Source organism: Oncorhynchus clarkii, chromosome 4, assembly GCF_045791955.1.
Source record: "Oncorhynchus clarkii lewisi isolate Uvic-CL-2024 chromosome 4, UVic_Ocla_1.0, whole genome shotgun sequence".
NCBI classification, from domain to species: domain Eukaryota; kingdom Metazoa; phylum Chordata; class Actinopteri; order Salmoniformes; family Salmonidae; genus Oncorhynchus; species Oncorhynchus clarkii.
Window position 1 is genome coordinate 45,104,890 of NC_092150.1, and position 18,049 is coordinate 45,122,938.

The window sequence follows — 18,049 nt, forward strand, 5'->3', positions numbered from 1 at the left end:
GTCACTGAAAAAGATCTGGAAATGTAAAGCTAATTTCTATTGGAGAGGTTTAGCTCTGACTTGAAGTTACTTACCCTGTGGATGTTGGATGTAGTAGTGTTGGTGCGCCCCCTGCTGGGGGGGAGGGCCGTGCTGCTGGGCTGAGCCTGGGCCTTGCTGTGGGGGTGGGGCATAGTGCAGCATCATCTGGGGCGGGCCGTGGCCTCCTGGGTGGTGAGGGCCAGACATACCTTGGGCAACATGGGCCTGGAGCGAGAGGGGGCAAGATGATGTCAACCATATTTAAAATTCAAGACTAGTGGTCTACAGACTCACGGAGATGGAAAGATTCAGAGCGCAAAATGGCTGGCTCTTTGTAGAACGTAGTCCTACCTACGTTACTAGCGACTTTTTGGCGCAGCTCAATCGGAATGAGTTCATTGTGGGGGCAGTGTTAATAGAGCTCTGCTAACTGACAGGCCTGACTAAGATTGTGACATGTCAGAAGTGCTTCAACATCAAATATAAGAATTTCACAGAATATAATGTTCCTTGAGCTGTCAGTTTAGAGTGACCAAAAGAAGCTAAATCAGCTCTCATGTCTCGTCATCAAGCAGAGCAGCACCAGCTGAACCGTAGTTATCGATACCCAGACTTAGAGCCACCATGCGCAGGGAGCGAGTGACCGGAGCAGCTAATGGAGGAAGTTATTTCAGACAGGGCCGGGGTTTTAAATTTGGCAAAAGCCAAATCGGGCCTGGGTAGGGTAGGGCCTGAATATCGTAGGCATGGGTAAGGGCTCAGGCTTAAAGTTCATGCCAGTGCAGGGCTCTACAGTGTGGTGTAGGCAATGACATTGTTGCTTGGTTCCTTGATAAAACATTGTATTTAACTAGGCAAGTCAGTTAACAAAATGTTATTTACAATGACTGTTCCTTGATCTGATCTACATAGGCTATGCAAAAGTAGTATTTTGCATTGATAACCAACTAATCTCAGCGACTGTTTAAACAAAACATTGTTGCCTTATTAGAATCCCCACAAAAGTGTATTTTGTTGAGAAGTAATAACTGATTCCAGGCTATTTTGAAACAGTAAAAACAGCTAGTAGCCATGTGCCTTTTCTCCTGAATATCAAATTGAGATGTAGGTTACTGCCAAGTATAACAATATTTGCCAGGGAATACTATATTTAAATATGATCATTTCACAAGGAGATGTGGTAAGCTAAAAGGCTAGCTAGTTTGCTATGTTTTTAGCCAGGTTAAAGCCAGCTAGTTACTACTAGCAAGGGAAGATTAACGTAACTCTTTTCACCACAAATGAGAAGACTTATAAATGGGAGTCTTGGAAACACGGACTGGCGAGGGCATAATGTTACCAGCCGGTGTCCACTGCTTCAAAAAAAATAAAAAATACCCACGCATGTAGATCAACAGCATGAAGCTCGTATCGGCCTTATGCAATTGAAACAAAAATACTGACTTGCTACATCCTTATATTATCACAATGTTTGACTTAGTATCACTGTTTGCTTAGATCTGTTAGTCCTTTCTTTCTGGAGAGTTGAATGTATGTGGGCTGTGGGTCAAGAGTAGTCTGGTGTTTACCTGTGTGAGCTGTCCCAGGCCGGGGTAGTGTTGGGCCATGGGCTGGTGGGTGGGCAGGCTGTAGCCCTGCATGGGGTAAGAGGCCTGGGGAGAGCTGTGGCCAGGGGGCATGTTAGGGGGTGTGGGCGCTGGCAGGGGCCCAGAGTGGTACATGGACTGGGGCTGGGGGCCTCCCTGGCCCGACTGAAGGGAGGAAGGGAAGTATGTTAGGAAATTACATACTCGTGATAGACAAACACTATATTCACACACACAGACTAAAAACAGGCTGTTCAGGATAAATAGACTGTTTTAGCCAGCCAAATAGAAAAAGTAGCCAGCTAGGTGCCTCTCGAAGAAGCCCCATTGTGGTGGCCTCTGGTACATTCTAGAGGTCGACCGATTAATTAGGGCCGATTTCATAACAATCGGAAATCGGTATTTTTGGACACTTAAAAAAAAAAAAAAATGTATCTTTATGTAACTAGGCAAGTCAGTTACGAACACATTCTTATTTTCAGTGACTGCCTAGGAGCGGTGGGTTTAACTGCCTCGTTCAGGTGCAGAACGACAGATTTTCACCTTGTCAGCCCGGGGGATTCAACCTTACAGTTAACTAGTCCAACGCTCTAACCACCTGATTACATTGCACTCCACGAGGAGACTACCTGTTACGCGAATACAGTAAGCCAAGGTAAGTTGCTAGCTAGCATTAAACTTATCTTATAAAAAACAATCAATCATAAATCACTAGTTAACTACACATGGTTGATGATATTACTAGTTTATCTAGCGTGTCCTGCGTTGCATATAATCGATGCGTTGCGTATTGTTGCTCCAAGTATACATTTTTAAACCTGCATATTTAGCTAAAAGAAATCCAGGTTAGCAGGCAATATTAATCAGGTGAAATTGTGTCACTTCTCTTGCGTTCATTGCACGCAGAGTCAGTGTATATGCAACAGTTGGGGCCGCATAATTAACCAGAATTATACATAATTATGACATAACATTGAAGGTTGTGCAATGTAACAGGAATATTTAGACTTACGGTTCCGTATTTCACTGAAAGAATAATCGTCTGGTTTCCGTATTCGGCCTTATTAATGACCTAAGGCTCGTATTTCTGTGTGTTATGTTATAACTAAGTATGATTTGATAGAGCAGTCTGACTGAGCGATGGTAGGCAGTAGCAGGCTCGTAAGCATTCATTCAAACAGCACTTTCGTGCTTTTTGCCAGCAGCTCGTCGCGGTGCTTCAAGCATTGCGCTGTTTATGACTTCAAGCCTATCAACTTCCGAGATTAGGCTGGTGTAACCGATGTGAAATGGCTAGCTAGTTAGCGGGGTGCGCGTTAATAGCGTTTCAAACTTCACTCGCTCTGAGACTTGGAGTGGTTGTTCCCCTTGCTCTGCATGGGTAACGCTGCTTCGAGGGTGGCTGTTGTCGTTGTGTTCCTGGTTCGAGCCCAGGGAGGAGCGAGGAGAGGGACGGAAGCTATACTGTTACACTGGCAATACTAAAGTGCCTGTAAGAACATCCAATAGTCAAAGGTAAATAAAATAAAAATGGTAGAGAGAGAAATAGTCCTATAATTCCTATAATAACTGCAACCTAAAACGTCTTACCTGGGAATATTGAAGACTCATGTTAAAAGAACCACTAGCTTTCATATGTTCTCATGATCCGAGCAAGGAACTGAAACGTTAGCTTTCTTACATGGCACATATTGCACTTTTACTTTCCTCTCCAACACTTTGTTTTTGCATTATTTAAACCAAATTGAACATGTTTCATTATTTATTTGAGGCTAAATTGATTTTATTGATGTATTATATTAAGTTATAATAAATGTTAATTCAGTATCGTTGTAATTCATTATTTAAAAAAAAACAGTCAGCGATTAATCGCTATCAGCTTTTTTTGGTCCTCCAATAATCGGTATCGGCGTTGAAAAATCATAATCGGTCGACCTCTAGTACATTCTAATGCCTTGATTCCATCCAAAATACACAGCAAAATTATTACCTCCCAGATTGGAAAAACGTGTTGTAATTGTGTATTAAGACTTCACAACTTAAATTACAGAAAATGTATACATTCAGTTTGTTAGTTTGATATCTATATGATCAGTACTATTTTCCAAGAGAACATTCAACTTGAAACATTTTGTATCTTGAGATTGTCGTATTAACGGTTTTACTGCAAGATATGAATTGCCATAATGATCTTTATTTAAATTACAAAAGTAAATAGCCCACATTATTGTAAATTAATTAAAGGTCAAATCAGTGTTTCCTAATCAAAGGGGTGCACATTTTTGCCCTAGCACAAGACCGCTGATTCAAATGATCGACTAATCGTTATCTTTGATGATTTGAAGCAATACTTTTAGCTGATTCCTTACTAAGGTCAATACATTTTAATATTATTGAATTCTGTTTTAATGCCTGGATTCTACGAGGGCCCTAATGATCATATTTGGACCAGAATGAGGCTCTCCACTACCTATTGCTGCAGCGATGATTCACTATCTTCATCTAATGTTTTCATAATGTATCTGCAGATAATCGCCAAAGATCCCAGGCAAATTAAGGAGCCAAATGAACTGATGCGATTCGGTAGTATACACTAACTGACGAGTCACTCACTTTACCGTCACTGTCGGGCAATCCGACATCCTACGAAATATTTAGTTTTACTTGTCCAGATGCGACACCATGTACATATAACCACGTTGCATGATTTATGAATGGCAAAGCGATAAATATCGACTTTATACAGTCAGTTCGACACCTTTAATAAACTTGTCAACACTTGCTTGTCAGTTGTCAATCAAAGCACAGTAGGCTAAATAGCCCATGCGACATGACGCTGCGTGGCTAGCTATGTGAAATGCTAACGAAAGTAAATTAAATGTGCAAGAAAACAATTAGTTTAAGTGGATTTCGACTCATCGTTACCACTTACATTACATGGGACGAGCAAATCCACATTAATCTGGCGCTCTCCCTCCTCCGTGTAAAGACATTTAAATTCAACCAACCCCAGGCGGGACAGAGCGCAGCAGTGTTGCCAACTAATTGTCAGGGTAAGTTGCTAGAGGCAGGTTGATTAGTTGCTAAAAGACATTGTCATATCATTGCGTGATAACGTAGAATACACAATAACGTTACTCAAATTGACTGGCCAACTCGGTAAAAAATATGATCTGACATTTGTTCAGGTAGACTCCCACTCTTTTCTGTACATTTTCGATTGATGTTGTAAGTTCTGTTCAAGATCAAACATTCGTGACCAACTATATTCATTGGGTTTGGCTCGTCGAACCCGTACTGCTGCCAGCCAGCCATCAATGAGTTGCACTTTGCTGAAATTGCTGCTGACCTGCTGCTGCTTGTGCACAGGTTGAGCGCCTGCTGCTGACATCACTCACAATGCACTTTTGCAGCCAGGCACGTGTGTTGCGAGTGTGTGACAGAGAATCCTTTTTGTGTCATTTAGAGGGAAAATGCATGCATTTTAGCATTTGAGTCACTTTTCAAAAGTTGCTAGAAGTTCCAAATACATTTTTTAAAGTAGCTAAATTTGTTGCTAGATGCTGTTTGAAAAAAAAGTTGCCAGGGTAGTCTGAAAAGTTGCTAAATCTAGCAACAAAATTGCCACATTGGCATCATTGGACCACAGGCTGTTTACCCATCAGCGCTCGCTTTGTGATTGACAGGAACCTATCCTATCAATAGACCGCTAGAACATTCATATTGTTCATTCTGGCAGTACAGGGTTCGACGGACTAGCGAATTGAATCTTTTACATGACAAGTAGCCTAGTTAATTAATGAAGTGGAAAAAGTAGAGGGTTGAAAGGGAGTCGGACCGACAGACTGTGCTAATGGTAAAACACTGAATTAGGGGCCTCAAGCTGGTCAATGTAAAAAGGCTTCCTGTGATTTAAAAACAATAAATATTCCAAGTATAAATACACATATATAAAGTACACACATATATTGAGCAAAATAGTGTTTTTTTAAATGGCGAACTTCAAGGAGTAGGGCATTGAAGGAGTTGGTCTGATAGGAATTTGTGAATTCATCGGCCTCCCACCTTGCTTGTTTGTGGAGCAATAGAGAACAAAAGAGAAAAGCACACCCTGCCACTTGGGCCAAGTCATGAGCTGGATCACCTATTGAGATGTGCCTTGTGTTAAGTAAATCAGATGTTGAGGTGAAAAGGAGACTGGAGTGTTTGTTATCCATACATATCCATTGCATTTAACACAAGTGACATGTTGCTTTACAATATTACTTTGTGTGGAAAGCCACATTACTTTATATTTTTTTTATTTTTTTTATCAGCATTTGTTTGACTGTCTGAGGGAGCAAGGCGCTCTCTACCAAAAATAGAAGCAACTAATTAATTTCAATAATAACATTCTCAAAATAACAGTCACATGTTTAATCTAAAAGTTACAATTCAACTAATGCAAGAGCACCAGCCTCTGCCATATGGACACAGACAGATAAACCGTGATCCATTGGCGGCTAAAGAAAAAAGAATTCAGGTTGGCCTGTAGACTACAACGTCCATCGTCAACTAAGTAAAATACATAGGCCTAAAGCCGACAAATAAAAACAAGACAGACCGCACGTACATGACCCATAAAGATTTAAGGGCACACTTTCCACTAGATGGGAAAACCCCTCTATGGGCTTTGCTATCACAGAAGCGATCAATAGCAAAGATCAGAGGTGCGCCCTCTACACATTTCTATGGACAGCAGCAGCCATTACATTTTTCTAAAACAGCTTTTCATTGCTTGCTCAAGAACTCAATGAGGGATCAAGTCAAGATCGGATCATGGACACACGTGCCCGATTCTGCAAGTAACACTTTTTTTTACAAAGTAACTTCAATAATATTACCAATTTGAAAAGGTAACGTAAACAGAATACTCACACAAGTCATCTGATTATATAACAAGTTACTTTAACGCACAACAATGCTGGAGCGTCACTTTAATTACAGGCTCCTCACATAAAACATGAAGCAAAATCACTGACAAGACAGAATCGATCCTACACCAGTACATGAATCGCTCCCCCACATAAAGTAAGTGAAAGATAGCTGGTTTGAATACCGGAGCCGATAGAGTGATAAATCTGTCCATGTGCCCCTGAGCAAAGCGGCCGTACTACCATGGCTGAACCAGTAAAAAAACAACACATTTTACTGCACCTGTCCAGTGTTTGTGACAAAACAAACATGCACACACACACAGATGGGCTGGTTGGTTTACCTGTCCGTGCCCAGGGCTGGGGGCAGTGTGCTGGGGAGGGGGCTGGCTCCCAGTAGGGGTGCTGGAGGGCTGGGGAGGGTGCATGGAGCTAGAATGGTGGGAGAACTGCTGGGAGGCTAAGAGACAGATGGAAGACTAACTTGAACCTCAAGTATGTGGATTCAAACATCATTTACAAACCAAAGAACCATGAACAATGGCAATCTTAGACAGTCGCATCAATACATTTAATTTCTTCTAAGCAGGACCATGTCTAAAATGATGAAGTCTTGCCGAGTGTACTTTTAAACTGAAACTGTGCGTTATCTTACCATACATGGCCTGTTGTGGTCCCGGGGGACCCTCTGTCTGTCCGGGGTACTGAGGGCCCATAGCCTGGGGGTGGCCCGCCTGGGTCAGCATCCTGGCCCCACCCTGCAGCATGGAGTACACCGGCTAGCACAGGGGGGAGAGAGCGGATAAAGAACGAAAGGGGAGAAAGAAAAAGAGTGAGAAAAGGGAATATAAAGAACATTTGAATCCTACAGACGAAGAACCATATACTGTGCCTTGCGAAAGTATTCGGCCCCCTTGAACTTTGCGACCTTTTGCCACATTTCAGGCTTCAAACAAAGATATAAAACTGTATTTTTTTGTGAAGAATCAACAACAAGTGGGACACAATCATGAAGTGGAACGACATTTATTGGATATTTCAAACTTTTTTAACAAATCAAAAACTGAAAAATTGGGCGTGCAAAATTATTCAGCCCCTTTACTTTCAGTGCAGCAAACTCTCTCCAGAAGTTCAGTGAGGATCTCTGAATGATCCAATGTTGACCTAAATGACTAATGATGATAAATACAATCCACCTGTGTGTAATCAAGTCTCCGTATAAATGCACCTGCACTGTGATAGTCTCAGAGGTCCGTTAAAAGCGCAGAGAGCATCATGAAGAACAAGGAACACACCAGGCAGGTCCGAGATACTGTTGTGAAGAAGTTTAAAGCCGGATTTGGATACAAAAAGATTTCCCAAGCTTTAAACATCCCAAGGAGCACTGTGCAAGCGATAATATTGAAATGGAAGGAGTATCAGACCACTGCAAATCTACCAAGACCTGGCCGTCCCTCTAAACTTTCAGCTCATACAAGGATAAGACTGATCAGAGATGCAGCCAAGAGGCCCATGATCACTCTGGATGAACTGCAGAGATCTACAGCTGAGGTGGGAGACTCTGTCCATAGGACAACAATCAGTCGTATATTGCACAAATCTGGCCTTTATGGAAGAGTGGCAAGAAGAAAGCCATTTCTTAAAGATATCCATAAAAAGTGTTGTTTGCCACAAGCCACCTGGGAGACACACCAAACATGTGGAAGAAGGTGCTCTGGTCAGATGAAACCAAAATTGAACTTTTTGGCAACAATGCAAAACGTTATGTTTGGCGTAAAAGCAACACAGCTGAACACACCATCCCCACTGTCAAACATGGTGGTGGCAGCATCATGGTTTGGGCCTGCTTTTCTTCAGCAGGGACAGGGAAGATGGTTAAAATTGATGGGAAGATGGATGGAGCCAAATACAGGACCATTCTGGAAGAGAACCTGATGGAGTCTGCAAAAGACCTGAGACTGGGACGGAGATTTGTCTTCCAACAAGACAATGATCCAAAACATAAAGCAAAATCTACAATGGAAAGGTTCAAAAATAAACATATCCAGGTGTTAGAATGGCCAAGTCAAAGTCCAGACCTGAATCCAATCGAGAATCTGTGGAAAGAACTGAAAACTGCTGTTCACAAATGCTCTCCATCCAACTTTACTGAGCTCGAGCTGTTTTGCAAGGAGGAATGGGAAAAAATTTCAGTCTCTCGATGTGCAAAACTGATAGAGACATACCCCAAGCGACTTACAGCTGTAATCGCAGCAAAAGGTGGCGCTACAAAGTATTAACTTAAGGGGGCTGAATAATTTTGCACGCCCAATTTTTCAGTTTTTGATTTGTTAAAGAAGTTTGAAATATCCAATAAATGTCGTTCCACTTCATGATGTTGTTGTTGATTCTTCACAAAAAAATACAGTTTTATATTTTTATGTTTGAAGCCTGAAATGTGGCAAAAGGTCGCAAAGTTCAAGGGGGCCGAATACTTTCGCAAGGCACTGTATGTGACATTTACAAAAAAAATGAGATATACATGAACAATCATTATTGGACACCCTTTTTTCTATAGTGAACCGGTTTCACAAGCTTTCCACGCGCTAATGAACAATCATTTTAAATTTAAAGATCGGTTATTCCACGAGAGCCTTTTATGTGCACCACTCAGAATGGACGGACAAGCGCACAACCTTTCTGTTGCTGATGAAAATCGCAGAAATATGGGAAAGAAACGTAAAACAAAACTAATAGAATGGAAAGACAGGCAAAGGAAGAAAACCCTATACAAATCGTAAGGGTCAAGAAAAAAACTGGGAAAAGCTGTCCAAAAGAGGTATGTGGAAGAACCGTATATCAAACAATCAAGCTAGCTAGCTAGCTATAGAGTACAGTAACTAACATGTATGTTGTGGGTTGTCTAATTTGTAACTATAGAGAAAACATATTAGCTAAAGTTCGTTGGCTAATAACTCATACATTATCGTTACAAATGTTATTGCTAGATTATAGAAGAAACATAGGTAGCTACTTTTTCTCCATCCACCAGATGATTCGACATGGCTACAGTAGCTAGCTAGTTACACTGTATCCTGCAGGGAAGAGCGTGTTCCACGACATGCAGAAAGGAGTGTGGAAAGTGACTGAGCGCAAGCTGCATCTGTTCAACAGTTTCTACACTGTCCCATACGAGAAACAACAAGCGTTGATTCTCTCCGACTTAGAACAGGTTAGAAATAAGACAAAACGCCTATTATTATAATAGCTATATTGAACACTTGCATAGTTTAACTTTGACAGTAATGATACGTACATTAAAGTTAACTCTAAAAGTGCTGTGTTACACAATGGTGAAATACAAACTCATTCTGTGTATAGATTGGGAGTGTTTTGTAGTTCTATGGTATGTTCACATTGAGGGCTTCATTTTAAATGAGACTAAGATTTCATGACTCAACTTTTAAGAAAAGTCATCAGTGCTAAAGTTGATAGACCACCTTTAAATGAACCTCCATACAAATGAATTAACTACATATTGCATTTAAGTTATTTACATGAAGGGCATTTGTACTTGAAAGTACTTAAAACATCATATCAGGTGTTAAAAAAGGACATCTTACAAGAGTCATGCAAAATGTCACATATACTGTTCTTCCACAAACTGAAATCATCACTGGAGATATACTGTTCTTCCACATTCTTAAAATTAAAACGGCAATAAAAATTATTTTTTGAAATAACAAAAAAATATAAATTGTTGTTGGAAGATATGGGTATGGTGAATTATTTGTCAACCATAAAACACCTAATGTGGTACACACAATTAATAATATAAAAATAACTGATTATCTTAAAATGGAAAAATTGTCACATATATGGTTCTTCGTCTGTAGGATTCATTTAATGACATGAACAAAATAAACAATTTCTTTCCTGTGCAAGTCAGGCATCTATTGAAACAAAGCCTCCATCCACAACACACATTGTGGACTGGTTAGCATTAGCAACATTAGCATGGTAGTAAACTACCTGTCCGGGGTAGTGGGGCATGCCCTGGATGACCTGACTGTACTGCAGGTAGGCCTGGGGGTAGGGGGAGGCCACCAGGGGAGGGCCTGCTGCAGACGCTGCAGCCTGGAGCATCTGGGGCTGGGAAGAGCCGTGGTGGTCCGGACGAGGGCCTACCACCTGGCCTGGGGGGGGTTAACAACATACGGATCATAACTTTAGTCTATAGTTCTTTACTTGTTGATTTCAAATGTTCCAGAGTTGCTAAATTAAAAGAGCGTAACATTGAATAGAGATTATGAAAGTGTTGCGACCAACCTATTGATTAGGCAACAGAATGGTGTGAGTACCTTTAGATCTGGGATACTTCCCCTGCTGGACTGAAGACATGGTGTACTGATACATCTGAGGAGCCTGGGAAACAAAGGACAGTTAGACCCCAACCTCAAATGTATACACACCATTTGTTTTTCAACACCCCAGACACACCAATGCTTATTTTTCACAGAGTCACACGCACAGCCTCAGTCCTAGTCATACCTGTACAGAGTGTCCCTGTATCTGTACGGGGGAGAGGTAGGACAGATAGGGGGTGCTGTAGATGGCCTGTTGTCCCGGGGGGGGCTGGAGCACCACAGAGGGGCTGGGAGGAGTGGGCCGCGGGGGGGTGGGGGCTGGGGACGGCTTCACCTGGGGAGGAGAGAATTCGCACAGTTCAGGTTGGTTTGTGAGGTAAGTAAGCGTGTGTTTAGCTGAACAAATCACACACAGTTACATTTGGTGTATGTGCCTGAACATATAGTTTGGACCACCACCCAGGACAATGGATCTAATCCCAGAAGCCGACCCAAAACAACGGCGCCGCAGAAGGGGCAAGATGGACCGACCTCCTGGTCAGACTCCTTAGACGTGCACATCGCCCACCGCTGCAGAGTACACTACTCGCCAATGTCCAGTCTCTTAATAACAAGGTAGACAAAATTCGAGCAAGGGTTGCCTTCCAGAGAGACAGCAGAGAATGTTTCATGGCTCTCTCGGGATATGTTATCGGAATTGGTCCAGCCACTGGGTTTCTCCATGCATGGCGCCTACAGAGAAACACCTCTGGGAAGAGCGGGGGTGTATGCTTCATGATTAATAACGTCATACAGGAACTCAAGTCCCTCTGCTCACCCAACCTAGAATTCTTCAATCAATCAAATACTGGCTATATTACTTTCCAAGAGAATTCTCATCAGTTATAGTCACAACTGTTTCCCCTCAAGCAGACACCAATATGGCCCTCAAGGAACTTCACTGGACTCTATGTAAACTGGAAACCAGATATCCTGAGGCTGCATTTATTGTAGCTGGGGATTTTAATAAAGCAAATTTGAGAACAAGGCTACCAAAAATTCTATCAGCATATTGATTGCACTATCCGCGGGGGTAATACAATAGACCACTGCTACTTTAACTTCCGCGATGCATACTCCCTCTCCCGCCAAATCTGAACACGATACCATCTTGCTCCTACCGTCTTATAGGCAGAAACTCAAACAGGATGTACCAGTGACTAGAACCATTCAGTGCTGGTCTGACCAATCGGAATCCACACTTCAAGATTGTTTTGATCACACTGACTGGGATGTGAGCCTCAGAACAACATCGGTGAGTGAGTTTATAAAGAAGTGCATTGGATATGTACCCACTGACTATTTAAACGTACCCTAACCAGAAATGATGGATGGATGATGGCATTTGTGCAAAACTGAAAGCACTAACCACCTCATTTAACCATGGAAAGAGGTCTGGGCATATGGCTAAATATAAACAATGTAGTTATTCCCTCCACAAGGCAATCAAACAAGCAAAATGCCAGAACAGGGACAAAGTGGAGTCGCAATTCAACAGCTCAGACACAAAACGAATGTGGCAGGGTCTACAGGAAATCACAGAACACAAAAAGGAAACCAGCCACATCACGGACATAGACGTCACGCTTCCAGACAAATTAAAACACCTTCTTTGCCCGCTTTGAGGATAATACAGTGCCAGCGTCGCGGACCGCTAACAAGAACTGCGCCCCCCCCCCACCCCCCTCTCCATGGCTAACGCTCACATTTAAAACGTGTTAACCCTCACAAGGCTGGTGCCCCAGATGGCATCCCTAGCCGCATCCTCAGAGCATGCCAGCTGGCTGGTATGTTTACAGACATATTCAATCGCTCCCTATACCGGTCTGATGGCCACCATCGGTTATCATGAACTGCTTTGAGAGACTATTCAAGGATCATATCACCTCCACCTTACCGGCCACCCTAGACCCACTTCAGTATGCATAGTGCCCCAACAGGTCCACAGACGATGCAATCGCCATCACACTGCCCTATCCCATCTGGACAAGAGGAATACCTATGTAAGAATGCTGTTCATTGACTACAGCTCAGCATTCAACACCGTAGTACCCTCCAAGCTCATCGTCAAGCTGGAGGCCCTGAGCCTCAACCCCGCCCTGTGCAGTTGGGTCCTGGACTTTGACGGCCCCAGGTGGTGAAGGTAGGAAACAAGATCTCCACTTTGCTGACCCTCAACACTGGGGCCCCACAAGGGTGCGTTCTCATTCCCCTCCTGTACTCCTTGCTCAGCCACGCACGCCTCCAACTCAAATCATCATATTTGCAGACGACAACAGCAGTGGGGTTGATTACCAACAACGAGAGCCTACAGGGAGGTGGTGAGGGCACTCGGAGTGTGGTGTCAGGAAAACAACCTCTCACTCAAAGTCAACAAAGATGACATGGACTTCAGGAAAGAGCAAGAGGGAGCGCACCCCCCCCCCCCCCCCCCCCCCCCATCCACATCAAAGGGACAGCAGTGGAGAAGGTGGAAAGTTAAGTTCCTTGGTGTACACATCACTGACAAACTGAAATGGTCCACCCACACAGACAGTGTGGTGAAGGTGCAACAGTGCCTCTTCAACCTCAGGAGCCTGAAGAAAATGTTGCTTGTTGCCCAAAACCCTGACTAACTTTTACAGATCTACAATCGAGAGCATCCTATTGGTCTGTATCACAGCCTGGTACGGCAACTGCTCCGCCCACAACCACAAGGCTCTCCAGATGTTGGTGCGGTCTGCACAACGCATCACCGGTGGCAAACTACCTGCACTCCATGACACCTATAGCACCCGATGTCAAAGGAAGGCCAAAAAGATCAAGGACAACAACCACCCGAGCCACTGCCTGTTCACACCACTACCATCCAGAAGGCGAGGTCAGTACAGGTGCATCAAAACTGTGACCGAGAGACTGAAGAACTGCTTCAATCTCAAGGCCATCAGACTGCTAAACGGCAATTACTAAATCAGAAGCTGCTGCCTACATTGAGAACTAATCGCCTGGCCACATTAACAAATGGATCACTAGTCACTTTAAATAATGTTTACATTACTCATATCATATGTATATACTGTATTTTATACCATTATACTTCTGGCCAAACAGGTTGCTGTGAGAAAACTTGTTCTCAACAACTTTCCTGTGTGTGTGTGTGTGTGTGTGTGTGTGTGTGTGTGTGTGTGTGTGTGTGTGTGTGTGTGTGTGTGTGTGAGAGAGAGAGAGACAGACCAGGGTCATGGGTGCCTTGAAGACGAACTCTTTGGCGTTGGGGTTCAGCGTAGACTTCTTCACCTGACTAAAAAAAAAAAAAAAACACAGAAGAAGAGCGAGATGAGAACTCCAAATCACCTTTCAAATCCCTTTTTCATACATCCATCCATCCTCAACATGGCAACTACCTTGTCCACCTGAGCATGGGGCTCACTTTACTTAATTTAGCACTGAATCAACATTGTTATATACCGTATATGCATTCATAACGGTATTCATGATATTTCACCCAGACCTAGCATAATACCTACAGAGGTGCCAACATCGTATTAATACTAGGGTTGTAACGGTAGTAGGGGTGTAACGGTACACTACCTCAGTTCAGTCTGCACTGTGACCCTGTATGGATACACTGCATTGTAGCCTATGCCTCGAGTAAATCTGACCTGAAAAAAAACATTGTAGGCTATTCCGTTAAAACAACTAGCACCAATGCGCACGTTGTAATCAAAATTTGTATCTTAAATTGGCGCATTTCAAACTTTCCTTTTGTTAAACAGCCTGGTATTGGCATATACATTACTCTTACAGAATTTCCACGTGGGAGAGGATATTGGAAATTTAATCAAAGCCTACTGGATGATAACTTGTTTTCAACTAGGACAGAATAATTTATAACTGACTTTTTCCTGACAGAACATAGGTACAGCAGATCCCCTTATTGTATAGGACACTTTTAATAGTGCCTTTAGAGACCATGAAATTCAGTATTCATCTATAAAACAAAAGCAATTTAGGTCAAAAGAGTCCATAATAACAAAATAAATTGCCTGAGGTATAGTACCATATGACAAGCTGTAGACCACACTATCTACCAAGAGAGTTCTCATCTATATTATTCGTAGCCATCTATTTACCGCCACAGAACGAAGCTGGCGCTAAGACAGCTCTCAATCAACTCTATAAGTAAAGAAAATGCTCACCCAGAAGCGGCGCTCCTAGTGGCCAAGGACTTTGATGCTGGAAAACTTAAATCAGTTTTACCAAATGTTTTGTCACGTGCAACCAGAGGTTATTTTTTAAATATTTTAAACTCTAGACCACCTTTACTCCACACACACACACAGATGCATACACAGCTCTCCCCTGACCACCTGGCAAATCTGACCATAATTCCATCCTCCTGATTGCTACTTACAAGCAAAAACAAAAGCTCAATACGGAAGCGGTCAGATGACGCAGATGCTACAGCACTGTTTTGCTAGCACAGACTGGAATATGTTCCAGGGTTCATCCAATGGCACTGAGGAGTATACCATCTCAGTCATCGGCTTCATCAATAAGTGCATCGACGACGTTGTCCCTGCAGTGACTGTACGTACAGATCCCAACCAGAAGCCATGGATTACAGGCAACATCCGCATTGAGCTAAAGGCAAGAGCTGCCGCTTTCAAGGAGCGGGAGACTAATCCAGACGGTTATAAGAAATCCCACTATGCCCTCAGACAAACCATCAAACAAGCGTCAATACAGGATTAATATTGAATCCTACTACAACGGATCTGACGCTCGTCGGCAGGGCTTGGAAACTATTACGGAATACAAAGGGAAACCCAGACGCGAGCTGCCCATAGCCGCGAGCTTCCCGGATGAGCTAAATGCCTTTTGTTCGCGCGGGGCCAAGCAACACAGAAGTATGCACGAGAGCACCAGCAGTTCTAGATGACTGTGCGATAACGCTCTCGGTAGCCGATGTGTGCAAGACCTTTAAACAGGTCAACATTCACAAAGCCGCGAAAATCAGAAAAGCAATCAAAATTCATCGTTTACCTTTGATGATCTTCGGATGTTTTCACTCACGAGACTCCCAGTTACACAACAAACGTTCCTTTTTTTCATAAAGATTTTTATACCCAAAATACCTCCGTTTGTTTGTCGCGTTATGTTCAGAAATCCACAGGAAAGAGCGGTCACGACAAAGCAGACGGAAATTCCAAATATTCTTCATAATGTCCCCAGAAACAAGTCAAACATTTATAATCATTCCTCAGGTAGTTTTTAAAATATATATATATATATATATATATATATATATATTCGATAATATATCAACCGAGTATAGGTTTTTCAATAACAGAATAATAACAAAATAAGAGGCAAAATAAGAGGCACTTCCTGATTGGATTTTCCTCAGGGTTTCACCTACAATATCAGTTATGTTATACTCACAGACAATATTTTGACAGTTTTGGAAACTTGAGTGTTTTCTATCCTAATCTGACAATTATATGCATATTCTAGCATCTGGTCCTGAGAAATAGGCCGTTTACTTTGGGAAAGTTATTTTTCCAAACATAAAAATAGTGCCCCCTAGCTTCAAGAGGTTAAAGCAGGCCACCATAGTCCCTGTGCCCAAGGAAGCGAAGGTAACCTGCCTAAATGATTACCGCCCCGTGGCACTCACGTCAGTAGCCATGAAGTGCTTTGAAAGGCTGGTCATGGCTCACATCAACAGCATCCTCCCGGACACCCTAGACCCACTCCAATTCACATACCGTCCCAGGCAAAAACCTGAGAAAAATCCAACTAGGAAGTGGGAAATGAGGTTTGTAGTTTTTCAAGTGATTGCCAATCCAGTCTTTAGAAAGTTGTTTCAGGCTTCTATTGTGAAAGGAGGAGGAAGAGCTGTTTCAACAAGTGGTCATGCTGAAAGCCTTTAGTTGTCTCGCGCGTGACAGTCCTTTCCTTTCTAATAACAACGGAATTGTCCGGTTGGAATATTAAAGAGTTATGATAAAAACATCCTAAAGATTGATTATATACATCATTTGACATGTTTCTACAAACTTTAATGGAACTTCTTTGACTTTGTCTGGATTTAGTGCCCGCGCTTTGTGCATTTGGATTAGTGAACTAAATGCGAACAAAAAGGAGGTATTTGGACAAAGATGGACTTTATCGAACAAAACAAACATTTATTGTGGAACTGGGATTCCTGGGAGTGCATTCCGATGAAGATCAAAGTGAATATTTATAACACCATTTCTGACTTTTGTTGACTCCACAACTTGGCGGGTATCTGTATGGCTTGTTTTGGTGGCTGAGCGCTGTATTTAGATTACCGCAAGGTGTGCTTTCGCCGTAAAGCTTTTTTGAAATCTGACACAGCGGTTGCATTAAGGAGAAGTTTCTTTAATCCTATGTATAACACTTGTATCTTTCATCAAAGTTTGAGTATTTCTGTAAATTGATGTGGCTCTCTGCAAATTCACATAATGCACCAATGTAAACAGATTTTTGGATATAAATATGAATTTTATCGAACAAAACATACATGTATTGTGTAACATTAAGTCCCATGAGTGCCATCTGATGAAGAGCAAAGGTCAGTGATTAATTTTCTCCATTTCTGCTTTTTGTGACTCCTCTCTTTGGCTGGAAAATGGCTGTATGTTTTGTGACTAGGCGCTGACCTAACATAATCGCATGGTATGCTGTCTGGTGAGGACCTGTCTTACAACAGGTCTACAAGCCCTCAGTCCAGCCTTTCTCAGCCTATTGCAGACAGTCTGAGCACTGATGGAGGGATTGTGCGTTCCTGGTGTAACTCCGGCAATTGTTGCCATCCTGTACCTGTCCCGCAGGTGTGACGTTCGGATGTACCGATCCTGTGCAGGTGTTGTTACACGTGGTCTGCCACTGCAAGGACGATCAGCTGTCCATCCTGTCTCCCTGTAGCGCTGTCTTAGGCGTCTCACAGTACAGACATGGCAATTTATTGCCCTGGGCACGCCAGTCCTCATGCCTCCTTGCAGCATGCTTAAGGCACGTTCACGCAGATGAGCAGGGACCCTGGGCATCTTTCCTTTGGTGTTTTTCCCCAGTCAGTAGAAAGGCCTTTTTAGTGTCCTAAGTTTTCATAACTGTTACCTTAACTGCCTACCGTCTG

At 42.7% G+C, this 18,049-nt stretch overlaps 1 protein-coding gene across 2 annotated transcripts in view; it reads right to left on the reverse strand.

The window, feature by feature from the left end:
* The window catches only part of LOC139406855 (ataxin-2-like protein), a 34,841-nt gene that overhangs the window by 2,503 nt on the left and 14,289 nt on the right, over window positions 1–18,049 (reverse strand). For both annotated transcript variants that reach the window (XM_071149955.1, XM_071149954.1), the window contains 8 exons: window positions 14,119–14,185; window positions 11,051–11,200; window positions 10,861–10,924; window positions 10,532–10,695; window positions 7,176–7,299; window positions 6,865–6,980; window positions 1,590–1,772; window positions 75–246 (listed from right to left, as the gene is read on the reverse strand). In XM_071149955.1, coding sequence (XP_071006056.1) covers window positions 75–246; window positions 1,590–1,772; window positions 6,865–6,980; window positions 7,176–7,299; window positions 10,532–10,695; window positions 10,861–10,924; window positions 11,051–11,200; window positions 14,119–14,185 — 1,040 coding nt within the window. The remainder of the gene's footprint in view (window positions 1–74; window positions 247–1,589; window positions 1,773–6,864; window positions 6,981–7,175; window positions 7,300–10,531; window positions 10,696–10,860; window positions 10,925–11,050; window positions 11,201–14,118; window positions 14,186–18,049) is intronic.